This window comes from Centrocercus urophasianus, unplaced genomic scaffold (genome assembly GCF_019232065.1).
Source record: "Centrocercus urophasianus isolate 14NV4802_14NV808 unplaced genomic scaffold, USGS_Curo_1.0 seq_61, whole genome shotgun sequence".
NCBI classification, from domain to species: domain Eukaryota; kingdom Metazoa; phylum Chordata; class Aves; order Galliformes; family Phasianidae; genus Centrocercus; species Centrocercus urophasianus.
This window is the reverse complement of record NW_024885211.1, coordinates 676,077-695,590: the sequence shown is the minus strand read 5'-3', so window position 1 is coordinate 695,590 and position 19,514 is coordinate 676,077. Positions and strand designations below refer to the sequence as shown.

At 49.7% G+C, this 19,514-nt stretch overlaps 1 protein-coding gene across 6 annotated transcripts in view; it reads left to right on the top strand.

Annotated features, from left to right (window-relative positions):
- The first annotated feature begins 289 nt into the window (after nt 1-289).
- Nucleotides 290-19,514, top strand: part of FAM117A (family with sequence similarity 117 member A) — a 28,738-nt gene continuing 9,513 nt past the window's right edge. The window contains exons 1-3 of one of the 6 annotated variants that reach the window (XM_042836489.1): nt 2,051-2,351; nt 3,959-4,097; nt 6,584-6,650. In XM_042836489.1, the coding sequence (XP_042692423.1) occupies nt 4,008-4,097; nt 6,584-6,650 (157 nt within the window). In that variant the 5' untranslated portion in view covers nt 2,051-2,351; nt 3,959-4,007. Of the gene's footprint in view, nt 392-544; nt 770-1,264; nt 2,027-2,046; nt 2,352-3,958; nt 4,098-6,583; nt 6,651-19,514 lie in introns of those variants that run through there. The other 5 variants (XM_042836486.1, XM_042836488.1, XM_042836487.1 and 2 more) reach the window with 5 other exon arrangements.

Here is a 19,514-nt window from a genome sequence, read left to right as displayed (position 1 = left end):
GCCGGCAGGCTCCGTGGTGACGGCCGTGTCGCCCGCCCTACGGCACGTCTGCTCCGGCGGCGCCAGCGCGCTCCCGCCGCCAGCCCTGCTCCCCGCTCGGTCCCTCACGCTTCCGCCGGGACACGGCCCACACCCCCTTGTCACGTGACCCCGCCCGAGACTCACGCCAGCGGGAGCCGCCATCTTTGTTTGGGCGTTCCAGCGGCGAAGTTGGTGGCGGCCATCTTGGTTTTGGGCAGAAGGGCTCTCGGCGGGAATCGGGGCGCCGGCGGCGGCCATGTTGAATGAGGGCGTGAAGTCAACGAGCACCGCGGACCTCCGCGGGCGCCATCTTGGAGCCGGGCAGAAGCGCGCCGTCGGGGTGATGGAGTGATTGGGTGGAGGAAAGGCGGTGAGTCCCCGTTGATTTTTACGGCGGAGGCGGGGAGCGGCTGCCGGCCCTCCTCGTCAGGGGGTGCCGCCGTCTGCCCTGCGCACGGCCTTGCCTGGGCCGCGGCTGCTCGCTGTGGCGGGCGGGCCTGGGCGGGCCTTGCAGGCCTGAGGCGCTCGGGGCCTCCTCCCTCCTTCCCTCCCCTCTCTTCTGTTCCTTAGACGGGCCTTTCCGTCGGTTAAACTTTCTTTTTTCCTCAGGGGGAGGTTTCTATATATGTGTGTATGTGTGTGTGTCAAGATTTACCCGTGTGTCTCTCTCCCAGCTCGGGTTCCTGCGGCATGGAGGCGGTTTTCCTTCGGCCCGTTTGTTCAGACGTGAGATCTCTTTGCAGCCAAGGTTATCTTTAGGGATTATCGAATTCTCGGGGTTTAATCCTATATCCCGTGTCGCACTTCGTCATGCGAGTCATGATGCTTCTTTCATTGCCAGTTGTTGCTGTGAGGTGTGCTGGATCTGTGGGATGCTGGAAGGCAAACCTGGAGGAAACTGAGGGAGCTGGGCTTGTTCAGCCTGGAGAAAAGAAGGCTGCGGGGCGACCTCATTGCAGCCTTCAGTGCCTAAAGGGAGCCTGCAAGCAGGAGGGGAATCAACTCTTGGAAAGGGGTGATAACGGCAGGACAAGGGGAAATGGTTTGAAGTTGAGGGAGGGAAGATTGAGGTTGGATGTCAGGGGAAGTTCTTTGCTGTGAGAGTGGTGAGCTGCTGGAACAGCTGCCAGAGAGGCTGTGATGCCCTGTCCATCCCTGGAGGTGTTCAAGGCCAGGTTGGATGGGGCCCTGGGCAGCCTGGGCTGCTATGAAATGTGGGGGTTGGTGGCCCTGCATGTCGTTGGAGCTTCAGATCCTTGAGGTCCCTTCCAACCCTGGTTGTTCTGTGATTCTGTGAGGAATTCAGATGGAAAGTCTGCTTTTGTCTAAAAGGAGAGGAATGGGAAGCTGCGTGTGTGGTATGTGAGCTGGGAATGTTTGCATTGGTGGCAAATAGGGATACGTTTTGTGTAAACATTTTGCACACTCATCCCCTGAACAACCCATTCATAGGAATCTGATGAGTTGAGTGTCTCAATTTGCAGTAGAAAGCACTGCAGGAACGCAGTACTTCTTCCAGCTTCATGAGAGGAATGGACTGACAGGAGCTCAAGCGTGTCTCAAATTGCATTTGACCCCCAACATCTCATGAACTCTATATAACAGCTGTCAGATTGTTAGACTGACCTGAAATGCTTAGTTTAAAATATGATCTGCGTGTAACTAAAGCTGTTGCCTGAAAGGGCAGTAGGAATGGGAACAGAGGAAAACAACACACTTCTCCTTAATAGATAGAGAAGGGAAGCGTTGGTCTGAATACATTATAGTTGTTGGCGAGACCTTGCCAGAGTGAATGTGCATCATGTTGCAAACTGATGAAGGGCTTTAATGGAAATGGAGGACAGTCAGGGGCAATGAAAAAGCTTCTAAAAGGCTTCTCAACTGCATCATCTTTTTTCTTTTTTTTTTTCTTTCTATCTTTTTCTTACATTAAGTAGACTCTATGTGTGTTAAAAGAACTGCAATTAGCTTAAAAGGTGGTTTCAGCGTAACATAATTGGACTTTGTAAGTATCCAAATTGAATTACAGGTTTGCTTGGATGAAAAAGAGAGGAGAATGTGATGCCTGTGTAAATTCAAAGGGTTACAAGTTACCACATCCCAGTGAAAGAGTCGCTTGTCAGTGGTTGCTGGAGGATTCCTCTTTTGTAAGCTATGCATCACGTGAGAGCTACATCTTTTAAGTATATTGGATAAAACAAGAAAAGCATTAACTGGAACTTCTAGGTGTCACTGCCGTTCTGAAATAACAAGTTAAGTACTAATGCATGTTAGCAGGACTTCTCACCATCAGCAGGATGTTACTGGAGGAACGAAGCAGACAAGCAGAGGTGGGTGGTGCTTAATAACTTTCCTAGAGGTGGCAGCCGTTGAATAGCAGCCAGGAATCCAGTTCCCCATGAGGTCTGATCGTGTCCTGCTGTTTAAAATGGCCACGCAAACAGTTCTCTGCAGTTTGAAATGATGTAACTCTACACTGCCCAGTGTATAATATACTTACTGTGTTATACAGTAAGGTGGTAATGATGGCCTTACATCTGTGGAACTCTTGCATGCTATAAGAAGAATAGTGGTCAGTTGTTATCGTAGAATGGCTTGGGTTGAAAAGGAGCACAGTGCTCACCTGGTTCCAACCCCCTGCTGTGTGCAGGTCACCAACCAGCAGCCCAGGCTGCCCAGAGCCACATCCAGCCTGGCCTTGAATGCCTGCAGGGATGGAGCATCCACAGCCTCCTTGGGCAACCTGTTCCAGTGCCTCACCACCCTCTGGGGGAAAATGTGCTGTGACCATGGCAGAGCCTTTAAGTCCCCTTCTGTATTCATACGTGCACATACTGATAGGGTAACGTGTTGTTGCCATGCTCCTTAAAATGCTTCCCAAATTTAGGCTGCTTCTGGCGGAAATAAAAATCCATGTATTGTTTTAATGGATCTGTGTGTGGAGGATGTGTGCGCCCGTGATTGGCTCTGGAAGGTTCCATTATCGACATTTGTTGGAGCTGAAGTTGAAGGGCTGCTGTGGAGGAAAAGCAGAGAAACTGGAGGAGATGCCTCCTTTGTTGGCTTCGCCACTAGATGTCAGTGCACGAAACTGCAACCCGAGCAGGATGGACAAATTGGGAATCAGTGGAGGAGGAGGAATGATATTCTCTACTCATCCTTATGCCTCCTGGGGGTTAAATTCCTTTAATAAGGTCCTGGAGACACGTTTAGTGTCTTCACTGTCAGAATGTTCCAGGCAGGAAATGAGGAATTTCCTGGTGTTGCTTCTAAAGGAAGTTTAGAAGGTGCTTGATGATTTGAAGTTTTATGTTAAATGACACAAAAATGTGTGTTTTGCTTTTTAAATCCTGGCTTTTTGAATATATACACCTTCTCAATTGCTGTGAAGGGCAGCAGGATTAGATAACAGCAAACCTAGCTGAATCTGTTGGTGTCTTTTTATGCCTTGATCCTCACTAATGTTCTTTGAAATCCAAGTGTCCTAGGTAAAGAGAGGGATCTTTTGCTGAATGTTAGCAAATGCAGCCAATGAGAAGGGAATTTCCACCAAAAAAAACCCAAAATCTTTGTGAACAGGTATGGACACCAATAGGTTGAAATTAGATTGTCCAGTTTCTTGCCTTGGTTCGTGCTTGCTCTGGCACGGAGTCTGTGTGAGGGATCTCAGTGTAGCCAGCTTAGGTCAGTGGTGGTACAAGGTAGGCTGCTTATGTAGGAATTGTTCTGAAGCAGAATGAATGCTTTGGGTTTTTCACTTGCTTTGCAGATCTTGAAGCATTCACTTTAATTGCTCTTTTTGTTACGCTGCATTCCTACAGGGTTACTTTACCTGCTTCAGCATGTTTTAAAGCAAGTGGGACAAACGCTGGGTGATGGGAATCTGCTGTAGAACGATCTGAAGTGCTGCGTTTCAACGATTCTTGCTTGCTTTTAGGTGTTGTCTCAGACCAGCTGTGGGGGCTGCAGGTACACAGAGAGGCACCATGGCTGCATGCTGCAGCTCCCTGCAGCGTTGCCACACAGACGTGAGGATCCAAGGCTGCCACTTCACTCTGTGTTCACATCTTCGGCGGGTGAGTGGAGTTGACTTTGATCTGGTTTGGGTTCCAACCTTGTACCCTTCAGTGTCTGTTCTGTAAGTGTGGTAAGTCAGGGCAATGGAGCAGCATGACAGAGCCTCGAGATATAAAGCTTGAAGAATCTCTGCTCCCAGCTTGATGTGTCTTAAAGGCCTGTACTGAAGTGGGTCGCTCTTACTATAAAATAACTGGAGCCTGGCTGCTGCTTGCTGGGTATATTTTTGGATAGGTCCCTGAGCAACCTGATCTACTTTGGCTCTTCTTTAGAGCAGGGGTTGGAGCCTAAATTATGTTTACTGTGACTGGTGGGAAGCTTAAATTTGGTTATTGCCTGGATTAAACATAGTATAGACAGTGACATGCAAGCAAGTTAATTGCTGGTATGTGTATGCAAATGGCAGAAGGTGCAAAACACAGAATGTATAGAAAACAGGCTGTGGAACCTGGGCTGACGACCAGCATAGCTCTAGGTATTATCTGAGCCTTGGCTTCTGTTCAGCACTGAGGAGACCAGCTCTCTCCTCTGGGCCTTAGCACACATCAGAAATAAACCCAACAGCAACAAATGGATTAACGCAGACAGTAACAGTGATGAAATCACTTCAGACTGGGTTGATTTTTAGGTTGGCATCGTGGTATCTTTATTTTCTCACTTCCACGTGAATGCCAGCTGTTGCACATCTGAAACACTCCAGTTTTGAGGGTTTGTTTGCAGACAGTTCAGCAGCTGATAAACGACCTGTTTCCTTTTTTCCATGCCCTGTTCTCTGATAAAACAGAACAGGAGCCTGGCAAGCTGTATGTCTGCGGAGGGAGTGGGTGGCATCATCATCATCATTATTATTATTATTATTATTATTTGTAAGCCTGAAGCTTGTTTAGATTCGAATGGATGCTGTCTTGTGGGTATAAATAGTCAGGAAAACCCTTGTAGGAGAATTGCAACCACGTGCTGTGCATTGAGCTGAAGGCCTTACAGAGCAGGACTTGCTGTAGTTGTATAGGAGTGCTTTAGTCAACCTGAACAGAAGCCATCTACTCACTCCTTCCCCGGGGCTCTGGCATGCAGGCATCTGAGTAGAGCCTGTGTTTTATGGCAACAGAAGGAAAGTCAACCCAGTTTGGCCTGTATCTGTTTTGTTGTTTTGGTTTGGTTTTTTTTTAATTGTAACGGAAAAAGGATCCAGGCTGAGTCTGAAAGCAGAAGTTTTACACTTAGTTACAGCTGAATATAGCCACACTTCCTGCTTTCCTCCCTCCCCTCCTCCCTGCCTCCCTTGGGTCTCATAGCATAATCTACTTATTAAATAGTTGCAATAAAAGTACATTTTGCCCTAGCAGGACTAAAGCCTATTGGTAGGGAAGATATTTTTATGCCATCCTTGTCCTGTTCCTGCCAAAATGAGGGTGTTTTTTGGACTCTTGTCTGCTTTTGGATTTGTGATCTGTTCCTTTAATACATTCCTTCCAGTCTAGGCAGTGTTCCCCAACTGCCTGGCACTGATGTTAATGCCTTGCTTCCTAATCAATCAAGTCCACTCCATGCTTCCTTAAAGGAAAACTCTGCTCATGTTGTTCAGCCCAGTGACACAAACTTCCACAGGTGTAAGAAACGTTTGTCACTGGCAAATGGCACCAATGTGGGATGTGAAGGCCAAACTTTAATCCTGTTTGGCACCTCTGAGCCTCTGGGCAGTTCTTTCCTTAGAACTGACTTGGGTACTGTGGGCAACCAGCAGAGATTTAGTAGCTCAGTTTCCAGCTGTCCTAAATAACTTGATCATAGCAAGAACTTCGAGGCTATTAACGAGGGGTCATGTGTGTGTATGGTGGGGGCAGAATTTGTTTTCACTTTCTCCAGCAATGAATGCAAACTGCCTGTAAAATGGATGGGGAATGTAACTGGAGGAAGTGTGTCTCAAGATGGAATCAGTCACTTCTATCTGTTCTTATGTTAAGGTTCACTGTCCTTTGTGTTTCTAGATCTGTATGTAGAAAACAACACAGAGTCAAACAAGTAAAGATTGGGGTGAGCAGCATTACTGCTTTTGGGGGCTTGTGTCCTATTTGAAGTGCAGTGCAGCAAAATGGCTGTTCCTAGGTAAGGCTTATGTGCCAGCTGGAACTGCTGATTTCCTTTAAAACTCCTGGTTTTGTAATTATTCATGGCAAAAAGAACTGTTTCTTCCCATATGAACTCCTGGCTTACTGAGCTGTGAGGTGAGCCAAGTAGGTTATTTTCTTCAATGTCTGCATTTTTTCCTAATTACTTTGTGCCAGTTGTTACCACGCAGTTTTCTTTACCTGCGCTTCAAAATTCACAGGCTTCATGTTCTCAAAAGGCTCAGCAGTGTTTCTTCTGGAGCTCGTCTTGGGACTGCCTGGTATCCGAGAGAATAACACTCTTGTGCCAAACACAGCCTTTGACATAAACATTTTTTTTCTGTATCACGTTTCTAACATTTTCTGATGTGATTCAGTTTCAGGAAGCGGAGAGGTGGTGCTGTGTGACTGAGCAGCTGTGCTTTGCCAGGCAGTGGCAGATGGGTGAGCTAGAGCTCTCCTTGCTGACTCTTCTCTTTGCCAGCTGAAAAACCAGGGGCTTGCCTATCCTGAGAACATAAAGCTTCTCCTGCTGTTCTTCAACACGTTCCCCTAAGCAAGCTGTCGTTCCTTCATAGTTAACATTTTACATCTACTGCAGTCTTGTATTATTTTAGGAAATTGTATTTATAATTTCTGAACACAAGTGGCTGGGAAAGGCAGGAGAAACGAGGTCATCTCTTCAGGTAACTGGGAGTTGTCATTGTAGATTGCAAGTCCTGGCATCCTTCAGGTAACGCCAGCTCCTGCATAGGTGCGTGGCCTGGCACAAGAGTGGGGATTGCTCTGAACACCTTCATACTAATGATGATAAAGAAGCAAAACAGAAATCCTGCGTCCAAGTTCCTTCAAGCATGTGATGAAAGGATCCCATGCAAGACAGTAAATTTATTTCCTTCTGTGTTTGTTTTCCAGTAGGATGAACTTCAGGGTCACAGCAGTGGGATGATCAGGAGGCTGTTGTAGTGGGTAGAAGGAAGGCAAGCAGCAGTGGATGTGCTGAAGGTGCTTGTTGTGCTTTGTTATGGCTCTTCCTGCAGCAGGCACTGCTGCTTGCACTATTTGTTTTTAAATGAGAGCTGCTCTCCTGGCTCTGAGTGCCTCCCTGGTTTGTATCCATCTGTCTGTTCTCCTCGGTCCTTGCATTCATTTACGTGCTCTGTTCTGATGCTGGCAGTGCTGGATGTCAGTGAATACTTGGAGGTGCAATCTTCCTTTCTGTTTTATTGATGATTCATGCTGTTAGGAGATGCTTCCTGCCTTTCCATGACTTAGAGAAAGCAATCCATTTCATAACATCTCCTTACTCTTAGCAGAGCTTATACTTTGTTCCCAAAACTCCCACTGTTTTCACTGCAAGCATGACCAGACTGTGAAATAGCTTGGCTGGTCTGGTGAATAATCTGTTAGAGTCTTTTAATAAACGGCAGTTGTATTTATCTTACTCCATAGGGCTTTTCATCTCAAAACATTTGAGTGCAGAAACTGTCCAGTAGTGAAATGCAGCCGTCTCTCTTGGAAACAGAGTGGGAGGCAGACAGGCGTTTTACTACACGGTTTAGAGTGAGAGGAATTTTGTTTAAGGACAATGAGGGAAACTGAGCTTGTGTGCTCAATGACCCTTTGATCTTCCACGTTCATGCTGAGCTGATCAGGACTTTAAATCTAAGCTCTGTCTGCTCCTACCCATAGCGAACGGCCAGAAATGTCCCTCATTTAGGGCCCGAGCCTGCGCTAGAATGGCAGCACTGCAGTGACATCTGTTCAGCCTTGCATGTCTCCTGTCTGCTTGTTATTTCTGTGTAGCTGTTCTGGGCTGGGTACTGGTTGCACTTGCAGGAGTAAATGGGGGAGGGTAAAGCCAGAGCTGTTAAACAAAGTTATTTTGCTGCATGTTTGTAAGCTGAGGAGCTGGGCAGCGCTGCAGCACTGAAGGCCGCTTTCTGGAGCGTGCTGCTTAGGTCAGTCCATAGCTGTAAGAGAGCCCTAAAGCTGTGCGGTGTTTGCTCGGTGTGATGAAATGACTGTCTGCCCAGGGCTCTGAAAGCTGAGGAAGGTTAACCAGTGGTGAGGTTGGTCAACTCTGTGCGAGGAGAGAAGGCTGTAGAAACCGCTGTGGCAGATGCAATAGGAGTGGACAGACACAGTATGATAACGTGGATCCTTGACCTGCAGTCTTTGAGCAGTTGTAAAAGCTTGTTACTTCTGCTACCATGCAGCACATCATTAGGAAACTTAATTACTGGGAGGTGACTACATTGCGTAGGCTAGAGCGTAGCCTGCAGGAATGTAGGAGCTTTAATTTTACAGTGCTTGTTTGTGGTGTATCTCTCCCCAGCAATGGCACAGCAAGGGCTGATCTTGTTGCACATGAAACAAACTCAGCTGGCTGATAGTGTGCAGCTCGTCTGAGCTAGCATGGCTGCAGCCCCTTGATAGGTAACAGCTGGTGATGTCTTGCTTCTTCCTATGTGATAAAGCAAAATGTGGAGTTTTAAGGCTTGGAGGAAACATTTGATGAAAGCAAAACTTGGACTTGAGACAACGTGGTGCTTCGTTTAGCTGTGCTGAACCACTTTCATTGGAGTAGTCCTTGCAGTATTTATAGCATGAGATATGGTAAGAACAGCCAGAGGCACAGCTGTGTGACCTTTATGCTAAAACAAAACAACACAGAGGAGTGAATATTTTTACTTTGTTCCAGCTGTAAGTATTGGGTTCAAATTGCAGTGCCTTAAAAGTGTGGCGAAGAAACTGAAAGGTGAATTTGAATTCATAGGCTGGAAGGACTGACAGAATCCTGGAAGAAGGCCGAGTGAGCTGCCAGCAGTAAAAAAAAGTCACAATTCTCTGTTTGGCCTTTAAGAACACTTGATGTCCCCCTGAACGTCTTGCTGCTGTGTGTACTGGGGAGGAGATATTTTCAGGAAGGGAATCCTTGATATGAAGGAATGTCTGTATGCAGAATGGCAGCCAAACTTTGAAGTTCTGCTTGGTGTGTTGTTTTTTTTTTTTACCTTCTTTCTGCCTTGGGAGCTGGAATAGGAAGAAGTGTTGGGAAAGCAGGCACCTGAGGACCTTTGCTTTGTTTGAAACTTAATTTCAGGATGAGAGAAGGAATGCGTAGATAAAAGCATTCACCAGAAAACAGTTTAACTGTTCAACTCCCAGAATTGCCCTTAATGGTGCTGCTGTTCTGGAATGTTCTCCAACTCTTAAGATGGTCTTGAACAGAGATCATTGTGCCTCTCTGTACAGCTGCGATTCTTGAGTGTTATCAGATCTAGCAAGGAGTACTGCAAGAAGAGATAGGGCTGATTAGTTTGATGGGTGGCATTCTGTTTGTTTACCAAGATCTAATAACCAAAGCTGTGGCTTTTATCTCATCTTTGGTTCCATCAGGAGGTACATTCTGTCCTCTTTCAGCAACTGAAGCACTGCAATATTCGCTGCCTCTACCCCCTGCAGGGTTCTTCTAGAAGCAAGACGATTGCACTGTCTAGTTTCCCATCTGTTGCCTGATTACATGCAAATAGAAACAGGCGGCCTTGTGAGCAGAGATACAGGAAGAGGATGGGGAGTGCTGCTCTGCTGTGATAGCCACTGGGGGAGGCCAACCGCCTGCTGCTGTCATAACCTCTCCTCTCCAGAGAGACTGGCACGAAGCCCAGGCTACTTTGCCATCTCATGCCATCCCCCTTCTCTTATCTGGCTTCCCAGAAGCCTGGATGGGACCAATCTGCCCCACCCTTTGTACTGGGATGAGTGCTTCCTTGCCCTAATCCCCCACAGCTGCACCCTGCTGCAGGCAAAGTGCAGGCTGGGGCCTAAAGTGGGCATTCTGCTGTGGGTTTGGTAGAGGTACGGCTAGAAGAAAGGGGGTGAATCGTAATGATGCTTATTTGAGGAACAGTGACCAAAATACAAGTGTTGTAGGGGACTGGAACAAGGGATTGGTGCGGATGTTGTGAAGCCTTTCAGGAGGCTAAACAGAATGGTATAATGGTGAGGTTTAAGTGGCACCCGTGATCAGTAGTGATCCTTAGGGAACAGAAAGTCAAAGGATGGTAATGGCCGGCTGCTGAGAGCCATGGATAGGGAGAGAGAAGTCTGCATTTGCTGAGGGACTGAGGCACAGTACAGCAGCCAAAGCTTGGAAAAAGGCCCTCAATCAGGTTTGCATATGCTGAGCACTGCAAAGCTGCATTGCCTTCCCAAAAATCCTGAATGTTCCCCCTCTCTGCAGCCCTTCCCAGAAGGCTGAGGCCCAAGCACAGGCTGAGCAGCAGGCCACGTTATGCCCATACCTGTGTCTGGCAGAGCTGCCCTGCTGTATCCCAGCACTTCTGCTTTACCTGTGTGTATATATGTGTGTGTGTGTGTGTGTGTGTGTGTGTGTGTCTAAGCTCAACCTGGTAGGGCTTCTGTTGAAACATTCTGAATTTCAGCTGTCTGAGGCATACAAAAAAATGGCAGACTCACTTGGCAGTAAAACATGTTAGAATTTCCTTCTGCAGCATGTTTTTATGGCTGAAAGACAACAAACGTGACCATGGGTGGAAAAGAAGACAGCAAGCAGCTTACACAAAGCTCAGCTCAGGAGCACGGATGTGAGGGCTGAAGGTTGTGAAGAGAGGCAGGCAGGAGGCTGCTATGCCTGCTAGCTTGGCTAGCTGTTTGCACAGCTGGCCCATTGCAGAGCAGATGTGGGGGTGCCAGCACGGTGCTTACCCTGTGGGTAGGGGTTGTTCTACTTTCTGGTTTGCAGCACGGTGTCAGGCCATGCGCTCTGCAAGCTGCGGAGAGTCTCGGCGAAATAAAAAAAGCCGTACGTTTAGGGGATGGCATGTGGCACAACAGCACCGGTATAAATTGGGCCAGGGCCTCGAGCCCCGCTCTCTTTGTCTGGGCCGAGGGGAGGCCTGGGCCGGGCCCGGCGCCGCCAGCCGCGAGTGCGGGGGAGCGGCCTGCGAAGGCGAAAGAGAAACCGCGTCCGGGGGCGTGAGCGCCGCAGCGTGCCCCGCCGCTGATTGGCCGCCTGGCTGCCGAACACAAACACTGGCGACTCGCTCCGATTGGTGTTTGCCGGGAAGGGAGCTGGAGTAGGCACGCGATTGGTTCCACGCGGTAGGGCGGGATTTCCGTGGCGTTCTCCTGTAGTGATTGGTTTTGCTGCGGCTATGAGGAGGGCGAAGGGGCGGGACTTGAGGATCTCGTTTGTCAGTGATTGGCTCTGAAGAAAGGGATGACGTTTCTTGAGGATGGCAGCGTTTGCGATTGGCTACATTTACAGCGCGTGCGGCGAGGACCTCGCGAGGCGTCTTAATTGGCTTCTGCTAAGGGGGCGGAGCCTCGCCGCAGACACCCAATGAGCACCGGGCTCCTCCCGCTAACCCCGCCCCCGAGCGCTGATAAGCGGTGGCAGCGGCGGTGGGCGCTCAGTGCAGCGGGTCGGGCCGGGCATGGCGGGTGCCGCGAGCACCTCCTGCTGCCGCGGCGGGGCGGGGGGGCTCCAGCCGCTCCGCGCTACCGTCCCCTTCCAGCTCCAGCAGCGCCGCGGCGCCAGCGGAGACGGGGGCCGGGCAGGTAACTGCGGGGTACCTCCTCCACCAACCGAGCTCCGGTGGGGCTGTGCTGGGGGTTGTAACCGGCACCGGGGGACCCTTCCCGGGCACAGGCAGCGTCTGGTCCCGGAGCGCAGCCGCGGTGTGCTGTAATATCAATTCCCTTCCCCCCCGCTCGGCCCCGGGCGGTGCTGCGCGGCTGCGCTCGGGTCTTTAGGGCGCTACAGTCACCTCTGAACGGCCCGGGCGACAGCGCGTGGAGCTGGGGCCGAAACTCGGGAAGGGAGGGGAAGGAGAGGCCCGGGGAGAGCAGAACGTGACTGCGGGGGGGAGGGAGGAAGGATAGGGGAGCGGTCGGGACAAAGCCGAGCTCCGGCCCCACGCGTGGGGAGAGCTCCGCTCGGGGGTGGCTCCCAAAACCCGGCCCTTTGTTCGGTACCGCCGTGTTACAGCGGCGATGACTCGATTTCCCCTAATTCATCCTCAGTCGCATCGCGGAGGTTTCTTCCTGACTACTTCAGAAACACTGATTGAAATAGAACTTTTTGGTGACCTCTTCTCAGCCTTCGGCTTTCCTTTATGTGCATATGGATGAGCTGCTCGTGGGACTGCTCCTGGGGGTCGGATTCTCGTTTGGCTGTAAATTACAGCGAGAAGCACTCAAATAAGCAACCAGAGCGTTTGGGTCTTAAATGCAACCTTCACCGGGGCTGCATGGCAGCGAGGGCTGCTTGCCTGCTCGGCCGGGCAACCAGCGTGCTGCTCCCATACTGAATGCAGCAGCTGCTTCCTCTGCCCTGCAGAAAGGAGTGCTGCAGCCCGTCCCGAAGTGAGAGTTAATAGCCTTTCCTGAAACACTGTGCTCTTCATTGCTTGCGATTGAGTCTCTCGTGCCCCTGGCAGGGTTTGCATTGATCGGAGGAGCTATTAGAAAGCTACTTGCTCAATTTACACTTGATCCAAGTTAATGAAATAAATGTTGAGTGCTGGGCTCTTCTTCCTTCACAGCACTGTGCTGAAAGGAAGGTGAACTTGCTGCTAATAGGGCAATTATTCGGTAGCTTCAGATGTTACCAAAAATCAAACCTCAAAGAAAGGAGAGGCAGGAGGCTGCCTGCAGCCTTCAGCTGTGGGAGCTGAGTGCTGTGCCTGCACACGGCAGCGTGCAGCTTTCCCAGGGCAAAAAGGCTGCAGCTCCGCTGACACGAACCAGAATTGCTGCTCTTCATTTCTTCCTGGCTCTGTGCCTCACTGCTGGGGCTGTAGCAGCTTGATTTTTTCCTCTTGATCATAGGCATTTCATATGCAGTTTTGTAAGTGTTTGAATTTCCATTGCTCTCTGCCTCAGTCGTAAGCCTCAATTTGCTCCCTGCGTGTGTGGGAGCAGCACACTGGCAGGCTTTAACCAAAAACTGCTATCGTGGTGATTCACCATCTGAGAGCTCTGCTCCCACCTTTTGGGAGCTGGGGTGGAAACGTGCTGCTTTGTCACCTCTTCCCCTTCTGTCTCAGCTGCCTTTCTGCATTGCTCTGGAGCTGCCTGGTTTTACAGGGATCTCTGTGCTGAGAGAGATGCTGTGAGATCCAGGGGCTGATCCTGCAGCTGCTCTGATAATAGAGGATCCCATTGAAACGAGGAGCAGCTGTTGAGTCTCTCAAAGGGCTTCTGTTGAAAGGGAGAGCTGAAGCTGGGGGATGCCAGGAAGTTGGGCTGAGAGTCTTTTAAAGGAGTTGACTTGCTGCTTAGAAATGGAGATATCACATTCATCGCTAGGCATCGTGACCTGTGCCACTGCTGTCTTTTTAAATTCTGTATCATCTTGAAAGTGCTCGGGCTTTCAGTGGTTAGGTGGGTCTGTTCTGGTTTCCTCCATGTTCAGGCCAAGCCCGTCCCTGCTGCGTTCATTTCTCCCAGGTGAGGTGGACCTGGGGCTGATGGAGCTCTGTGGGGATGGAGGGCCTGAAGCTGAAAGCAGCCCATGGCACTGCTTGTGCTTTGTGTGCTCTGGGTTGTTTCCTCCCAAGCCCACATCGAAGTTCCTCCCTCAGACCTCCATGCTACAGTTGCTTTGAGCTCCAGTCTTCCTCATCACAGAACTGAAACCTGGTTTTCTAAAGTAAGACGACCAGAAGTCTTTATGCTTTTTCCAGTGCAGCACTAGAGAAATAGGATTATTGAAATAGGAGCTTACATTTTAATGTGTGAACGTAGCATTTTGAGAACGTAAGCAGGTAAGTAAGCTTAGCTGTCTTAATTGGATCATGCACAGAGAAAAAGAAGATGGAATAGAGTAGAACAGCAAAGTCGTGTTTTGTGTTACGAGTTCAGCAGTTTTCAGAACACTTCATTAAAATCAGAGTAAGTGAGGGTGAGGGCTGGACAAGAAGCTGCCTACCAGCTGCTCTTCCAAGCAGTGCTGGGGTTGATTCCTTGGAAGGAGGTAAGGCTGTGCCTTTGTTTTCTAAGCCCTGTGCAGGTTTGTCAGTGGTGGTGTGGCAAAGGAGAAGGACAACAGCAGAACTGCAGATCGTCCTCCAGGAGCGTCTGACAAATGCTGTGCACCAATTCATGTCCCTTGTGAGCCTCTGAGTCTGAATCCTCACTGATGGCCAGCAGGCTTCCCTCACCAGCACTGCTGCTCCAGACCTGTGTGTGCCTTGCAGCTTTTCAGGAAGCTGATTAGCTGGGCTGACTCATCTCCTTGAGATTTCATTGCTTGCCTGCTCAACTTGCTTGCTTCTGAGATGTCCAGTTGTTTTGCTGCGTGGATCCTGAAGTAAGCAGACTGCCAACTAGCTTTATTTGGTATCTGAATGAAAGCCATGCCAGACGAGTGGGACACTGTTTGTAGGCAGTTCTGTCCGAGTGTGTGTTTAGCAGAAAGAAAATGTCTGTTTACCTCTTGGAAATGCTGTAGGAGGGCTGCCTGCTTGATAGAGCAGTGCTGGTAACAGCATCTCTTCTTCCCTTTGCAGGCCTCAAACAATGAGTGTGGGGGTCTCCTTTCTGCCTCCCCCATCTTATTAGTTGAATTTGGTAACTGCTTCAGGCCTTGCTGTGTTTGCTTTAGGAATTGGTACCCAGTGGTGTTTCTGTATCCTGGGGATGTGTGTGAAGGCTCTCGTTACCAAAATAGCGCTCCAGATGTTCGTGGTGTCTGCTCCTGAGTTTCCCTTTATGCTCTTTGACACCTGCAGCTGTTTAGGGGGGCGCTTAAGCAAATGAACAAGGAGCACACAGATCTGCATGGTCTGTATCACAAGTCTGATGTGAAACTGAGAACTTGCAAGGAAGGAGCATCAGAAGGAGCAGTTCGTTGGGTACCAGCTTTCCGGAAAAGAAACAAAAGCCCTCAAGTGTGGATGCAGAGAACTGCCATGGGAAAACTGCTGCCCTGTGCCAATGGCTGCTTTGCAAACTTTGCTTTCCCAAACGTTGAGATTCATCGCTCTGGAGTTCTGCTTTTGCCTTCAGGGTTTTGCTGTGGGAAAACAAGCTGATAGAAATAAAGGGTTAAGCACAGGCAGAGCTGCAATGAGGAAAAGCAGTCGTGTGGAGACTGATTTGGGATGGGAAAGCCCTGGAGATGCCCTGCTGCTGTGCTCTCCAGGAAGAATCCTGCTTCTGTCCTATGAAATCAAATCACTGCTGGTATAAAACAGCTGAGCACAATGTGTGGCTCAGGCTTGGGGTCGGAGCATTGCAGGTGGCTTTGTTTAATGTAGAACGAGTTTCTGGCCGAGTAATTGGAGCCCATTCATGGCATTGCAGTCCTCAGCTGATACGGATCGTACCTTCCATCTAAACCTGCTGCTCCCAGTTTGTCAGCCTGTGGATACGGGTGTGGGAAAGGGGAAACAAAGGACACATCTATAACTAATCTTGACTTGTGTTGACGTTCTGTGGGTGAAACGAGTTTTTCCCTGCTTTCAAACTCTGGAGATGACATTTAAAGGGAAACGTGCAGGAAGCAGCAGCGGGGCCAGGCGGTGAGTTTGATCTGCCCCTTTTATAGCAGAATGCTCCGCAGGAACGCTCGGCTCATTTACCCTACATGGATGTTTGCTTCTGGATCTTTCTATCAGCTGGGGTTTGTCTCTCAGAGCTGCGTGGAGCACAGCCGAGTTCTCACATTTGTTGGGTAAGAACTGGAAGAACCTGGGCGCTGATCTGTGCCGCTCCAGGTGGGGTGAACGTTTCCCTGTGTGACTGCGTGGTGCAAAGGAAAAAACAAGTGCTGCCAGAGAAGTGATGCTGAGCACCAAGTGCAGCAAGTTCTCTTTTATGCAAAGCTTGGGTGTTGAAATAGCGTGCGCATGGCAAGACCTTTAAGCTGCACTGACTGCAGCAGGTCGTCTTGGCACTTTCCCCATTGCTTGTGCAGTTCAAGGTGATGGCACTGAGACACTGGGTGCGACTGTGCTCGTACAAAAGATGTCCATGCACGGGTACAGGACTTGTAAAATCCATTCCCTTTTGGAATTTATGTCACTCAGGTCTTTTTGCATTAAAAATGGTGCCTGTGGTGCTGCCTGTGGGCACCTGGTCTTTCAGGGATGGTTGTAGAGGAAACCAGGCGAGCGTTGAAGATGGTGGCGTCTGCACAGTGGGAGAGATGGCTGCTTCCGTGCTGCCTGCCATGCCTGTGTGCCACTGCACAGAGCTGCTGCTCCTGCCCTCCCTGTGCTTCTCCCACTTTGCCATCCTCTCAGTCTGCAGGAGTTACTGAGTGCAGTTCCTGGCTTGGTCCCGTGGCTGCTGCCCTGCAGTGCCGTTCAGGCTGGTGAGCTGATAGCAGCTGTGCCATTCTGCTGCCCCAGGTGGGAGGCACAAGGAAGGCTGTAGGAAGGAGTAGCAGATCCTGTGGCTTTATTCTTACTTTTTCTCCCTGATGAAGGCTTTTCTCAATAGTTTCACGCTTGGACTCTGCAGGCTCAACTGAAACTCATCCTAACGATGGCTGTGAAGGAGAAAGGGAGAAGGGCTTGTCGTGCAGTGTGGTGAGATTTATGTACCTGTATGTATAAAGCACAAGCCTCCTTTTTCCTTGTTTTCCAGCTTGATTGTAACTGTAGAAATACTGAGGATGTCTTTGCTGTGTTTGCTTTACTTTGTACTGGAAGATTTCCAAGGGCTCAGGAATCAAAGGTTCCTCACCTTGGCCCTGCCTTCCGCTGAGATCTTGGTTCCTAGATGCTTATCAGAATTGATTTAAAGAGGTGTAACAAAAAAGGGGGGAGGAAAACACCCCCAGCTCTGCTTTCATAGCTGGGGTTTCACTCTTCTGATAGGGATGTGGGTGATCTGAGCAGCTCCTTGGTCACCACTCTTTTTCCAGATCAGAGTGAACATTACCTCAAAATCTGAAGTTGGAATTTTGCTCGTCTCTGAACCACCCTTACAGTCTGTGAGAGGCTCCCTGCCTGCCTGCCCTTCTGGTTTCTTCTGATCTTTCACCAATTTCAGCATCCAGAAGCCCGTCCAGAAACACAGCCCTCCTGCCAATGGGAGCAGATGGGTTTGCGGTGCGTTGGCCCAATGGAGGAAATGTTCACTTGGACCAAAGGCTCTGAGGAAGCTGAAATTCTTCAGATTGTTTTCTCATTTGGAAAACAAACTTTGAAAGAATTAAGATGAAGGTGAAAAGTTCAGCTCGTTTCCTCCGTTCAGGGTGCTCAGTTCCAGTCCCTGGGCTGTTCTGACTGTCCCAAGCAGCCTGAGCTGCTGCTGGCTCTTACTGATCTCTTCCTGTTGTATTTATGGTAGCTCTATCCAGCTGTAGTCGCTGCAGCATCCAACCAGCAGGGCTGGGAGCCTGGGATCCCTTTGCTGGTGCTGCAGACCCCTGGCCTGGAGGTGTTGGTGCTCCTTGCCCTTGGCTGCAGGACGCTGCAGTCCTGCTTTCCCAGCGCTGTTCCCAGCGTTTCGTGTGCAGGAGAAGCCCTGAAGCAGAGGCAGATCTGTGTTATCCTCAGGGCTGTGTGCTTTCTGCTTTTCTCAAGCCATGTGTGTATGGTTTGAGCAACAGTCATGAGGGGGATTGCAGTCCAACCACAGCTTCTGTCTCCTCACCGTATTTCCCTGCCTTTCTGTATTAATGTACATTGCAAAGAGCTCTGAAATCCCATCCTGGTACAACTGTGTGTTGCGTATCTTCTTAAAGGACAAAGGAACCAAAGCTTGAAAACGTGGCCAGAGGTGGAGATGTCAATTGTTTCCTATGCAGTCCTGTGGCAGGGCTGGATGCCAGCGGTTTTGCTGTGGCACTCAGTTCATGATGTGGTTCCAGACCTTCCTCGTCCCTCAGTAGCCGTATGCTTGCAGTTCTCTCTGGATCTCTCATTGATTTCTGGTCAGAGTTTGAGATTTGCTGTCACCTCTGCTTCCAGGCACCTGCCTGGAGCTCTGTCCCTTCTCTGCATGCTGCCTCCCAGTGCTGTTCCAGCTCTGTGGTGCTTTGGTGCCCATTTGGTGCCCATCTGGTCAGCTGTGAGTCCCTGCAGAGGGAATGCCTCTGCCTGCAGATTGCTGTGCTGCACAAAGCAGAGGATTTAAAGTTTTATTGTACGTAGAACTGCCTGCTTGCTGCTGAGAATTCAGTGCTATATGGCAGCAACCTGTCAGGTAGCCTGATTGATTCACCCTGGTGGGACTGAGGAGAGGCTGAAATGAGACCTGAACAGCTTATAACATCAGGGCTTCAGTTCTGATCTTGATCTCCACCATCTGCACTGCTGATCACTGTTCTGCCCTCGGTCAGGAGCATCCCCTGGGTATGGGCTGCATTGTAAAGAGCATTGCAAGGTGTGGGTAAGAGAAGCTGATGCAGAACTTAAATAATCAGCTGTAATTTCTGTTACAGTTGGGTGGAAGATATTTGCATGAGTTAATTATTGACCGAGTTGCTTAGGTTCCATTTCAGCCTGATGCTTCAGGAATGCTAACAGTTCTTGCTTAAGCCATTGAGAGGAAAGCTGTGTCCCAGAGCATTCCCTGTGCCTGGTTGGTGCAGAACTCAGGGGCTGAGGCTCCCGTTGCTCTGTGGTTCTCTTTAAAGCTGGCTGTACTGGAACGTGGGCTGTTGTTTCATGCTCTGTCACTTTAAGGCAGACTTCTCATGGCCGTGTTCCAAAGCATGTCAGGGTCTGAACAGCACGTCCCTCAATCTCTAAACAGCCTTCTGATGTGAGAGGGTGGGTTTCCCCAGGGTGAAATTGAGGGAAGGAAGGAATAAAATTTTACAACTCTAAAAAGAGAGCAGTAGTGGGAGCACTGTTGTTGTTTGCCATCATTTGTGGATTCAGCTCCAAGTGCTGCTCACTGAATGGTGACTCTGGAAAATGGAGAGATCCTTTTGGTTATTGTTTTAATCGATGGACTGTAGGCGTTTCTCTTTTTAGACCCAGTGATGGCCCAGGGTGGTTTTGGAAGCTCTGAACTCCCCGTGTTGTGGCTGGGAAAGACCAGAGATCCTGCAGATCCAGAACTCCATCCTGAAGGCTTCCTGCTTGTGCTTGCATGCATCACACCGATCTCCTGAACTTGGGGATGCGTGCAGCAATCGGAGCAGCCCAGTGGCTCCTGGAGGCACAGCGATAGCTCTCTTATCTCCAGCAGCTTTGCTGTCACTTGAGAACTAAAAGCACCACAGCCAACACTTCCCAGCTGCGGAGCTGCCCAGACCCAGCACCGGTACCAGGTGGCAGCTGTGCAGCTCAGTGCAGAGCGCTGATAACGGCTCAG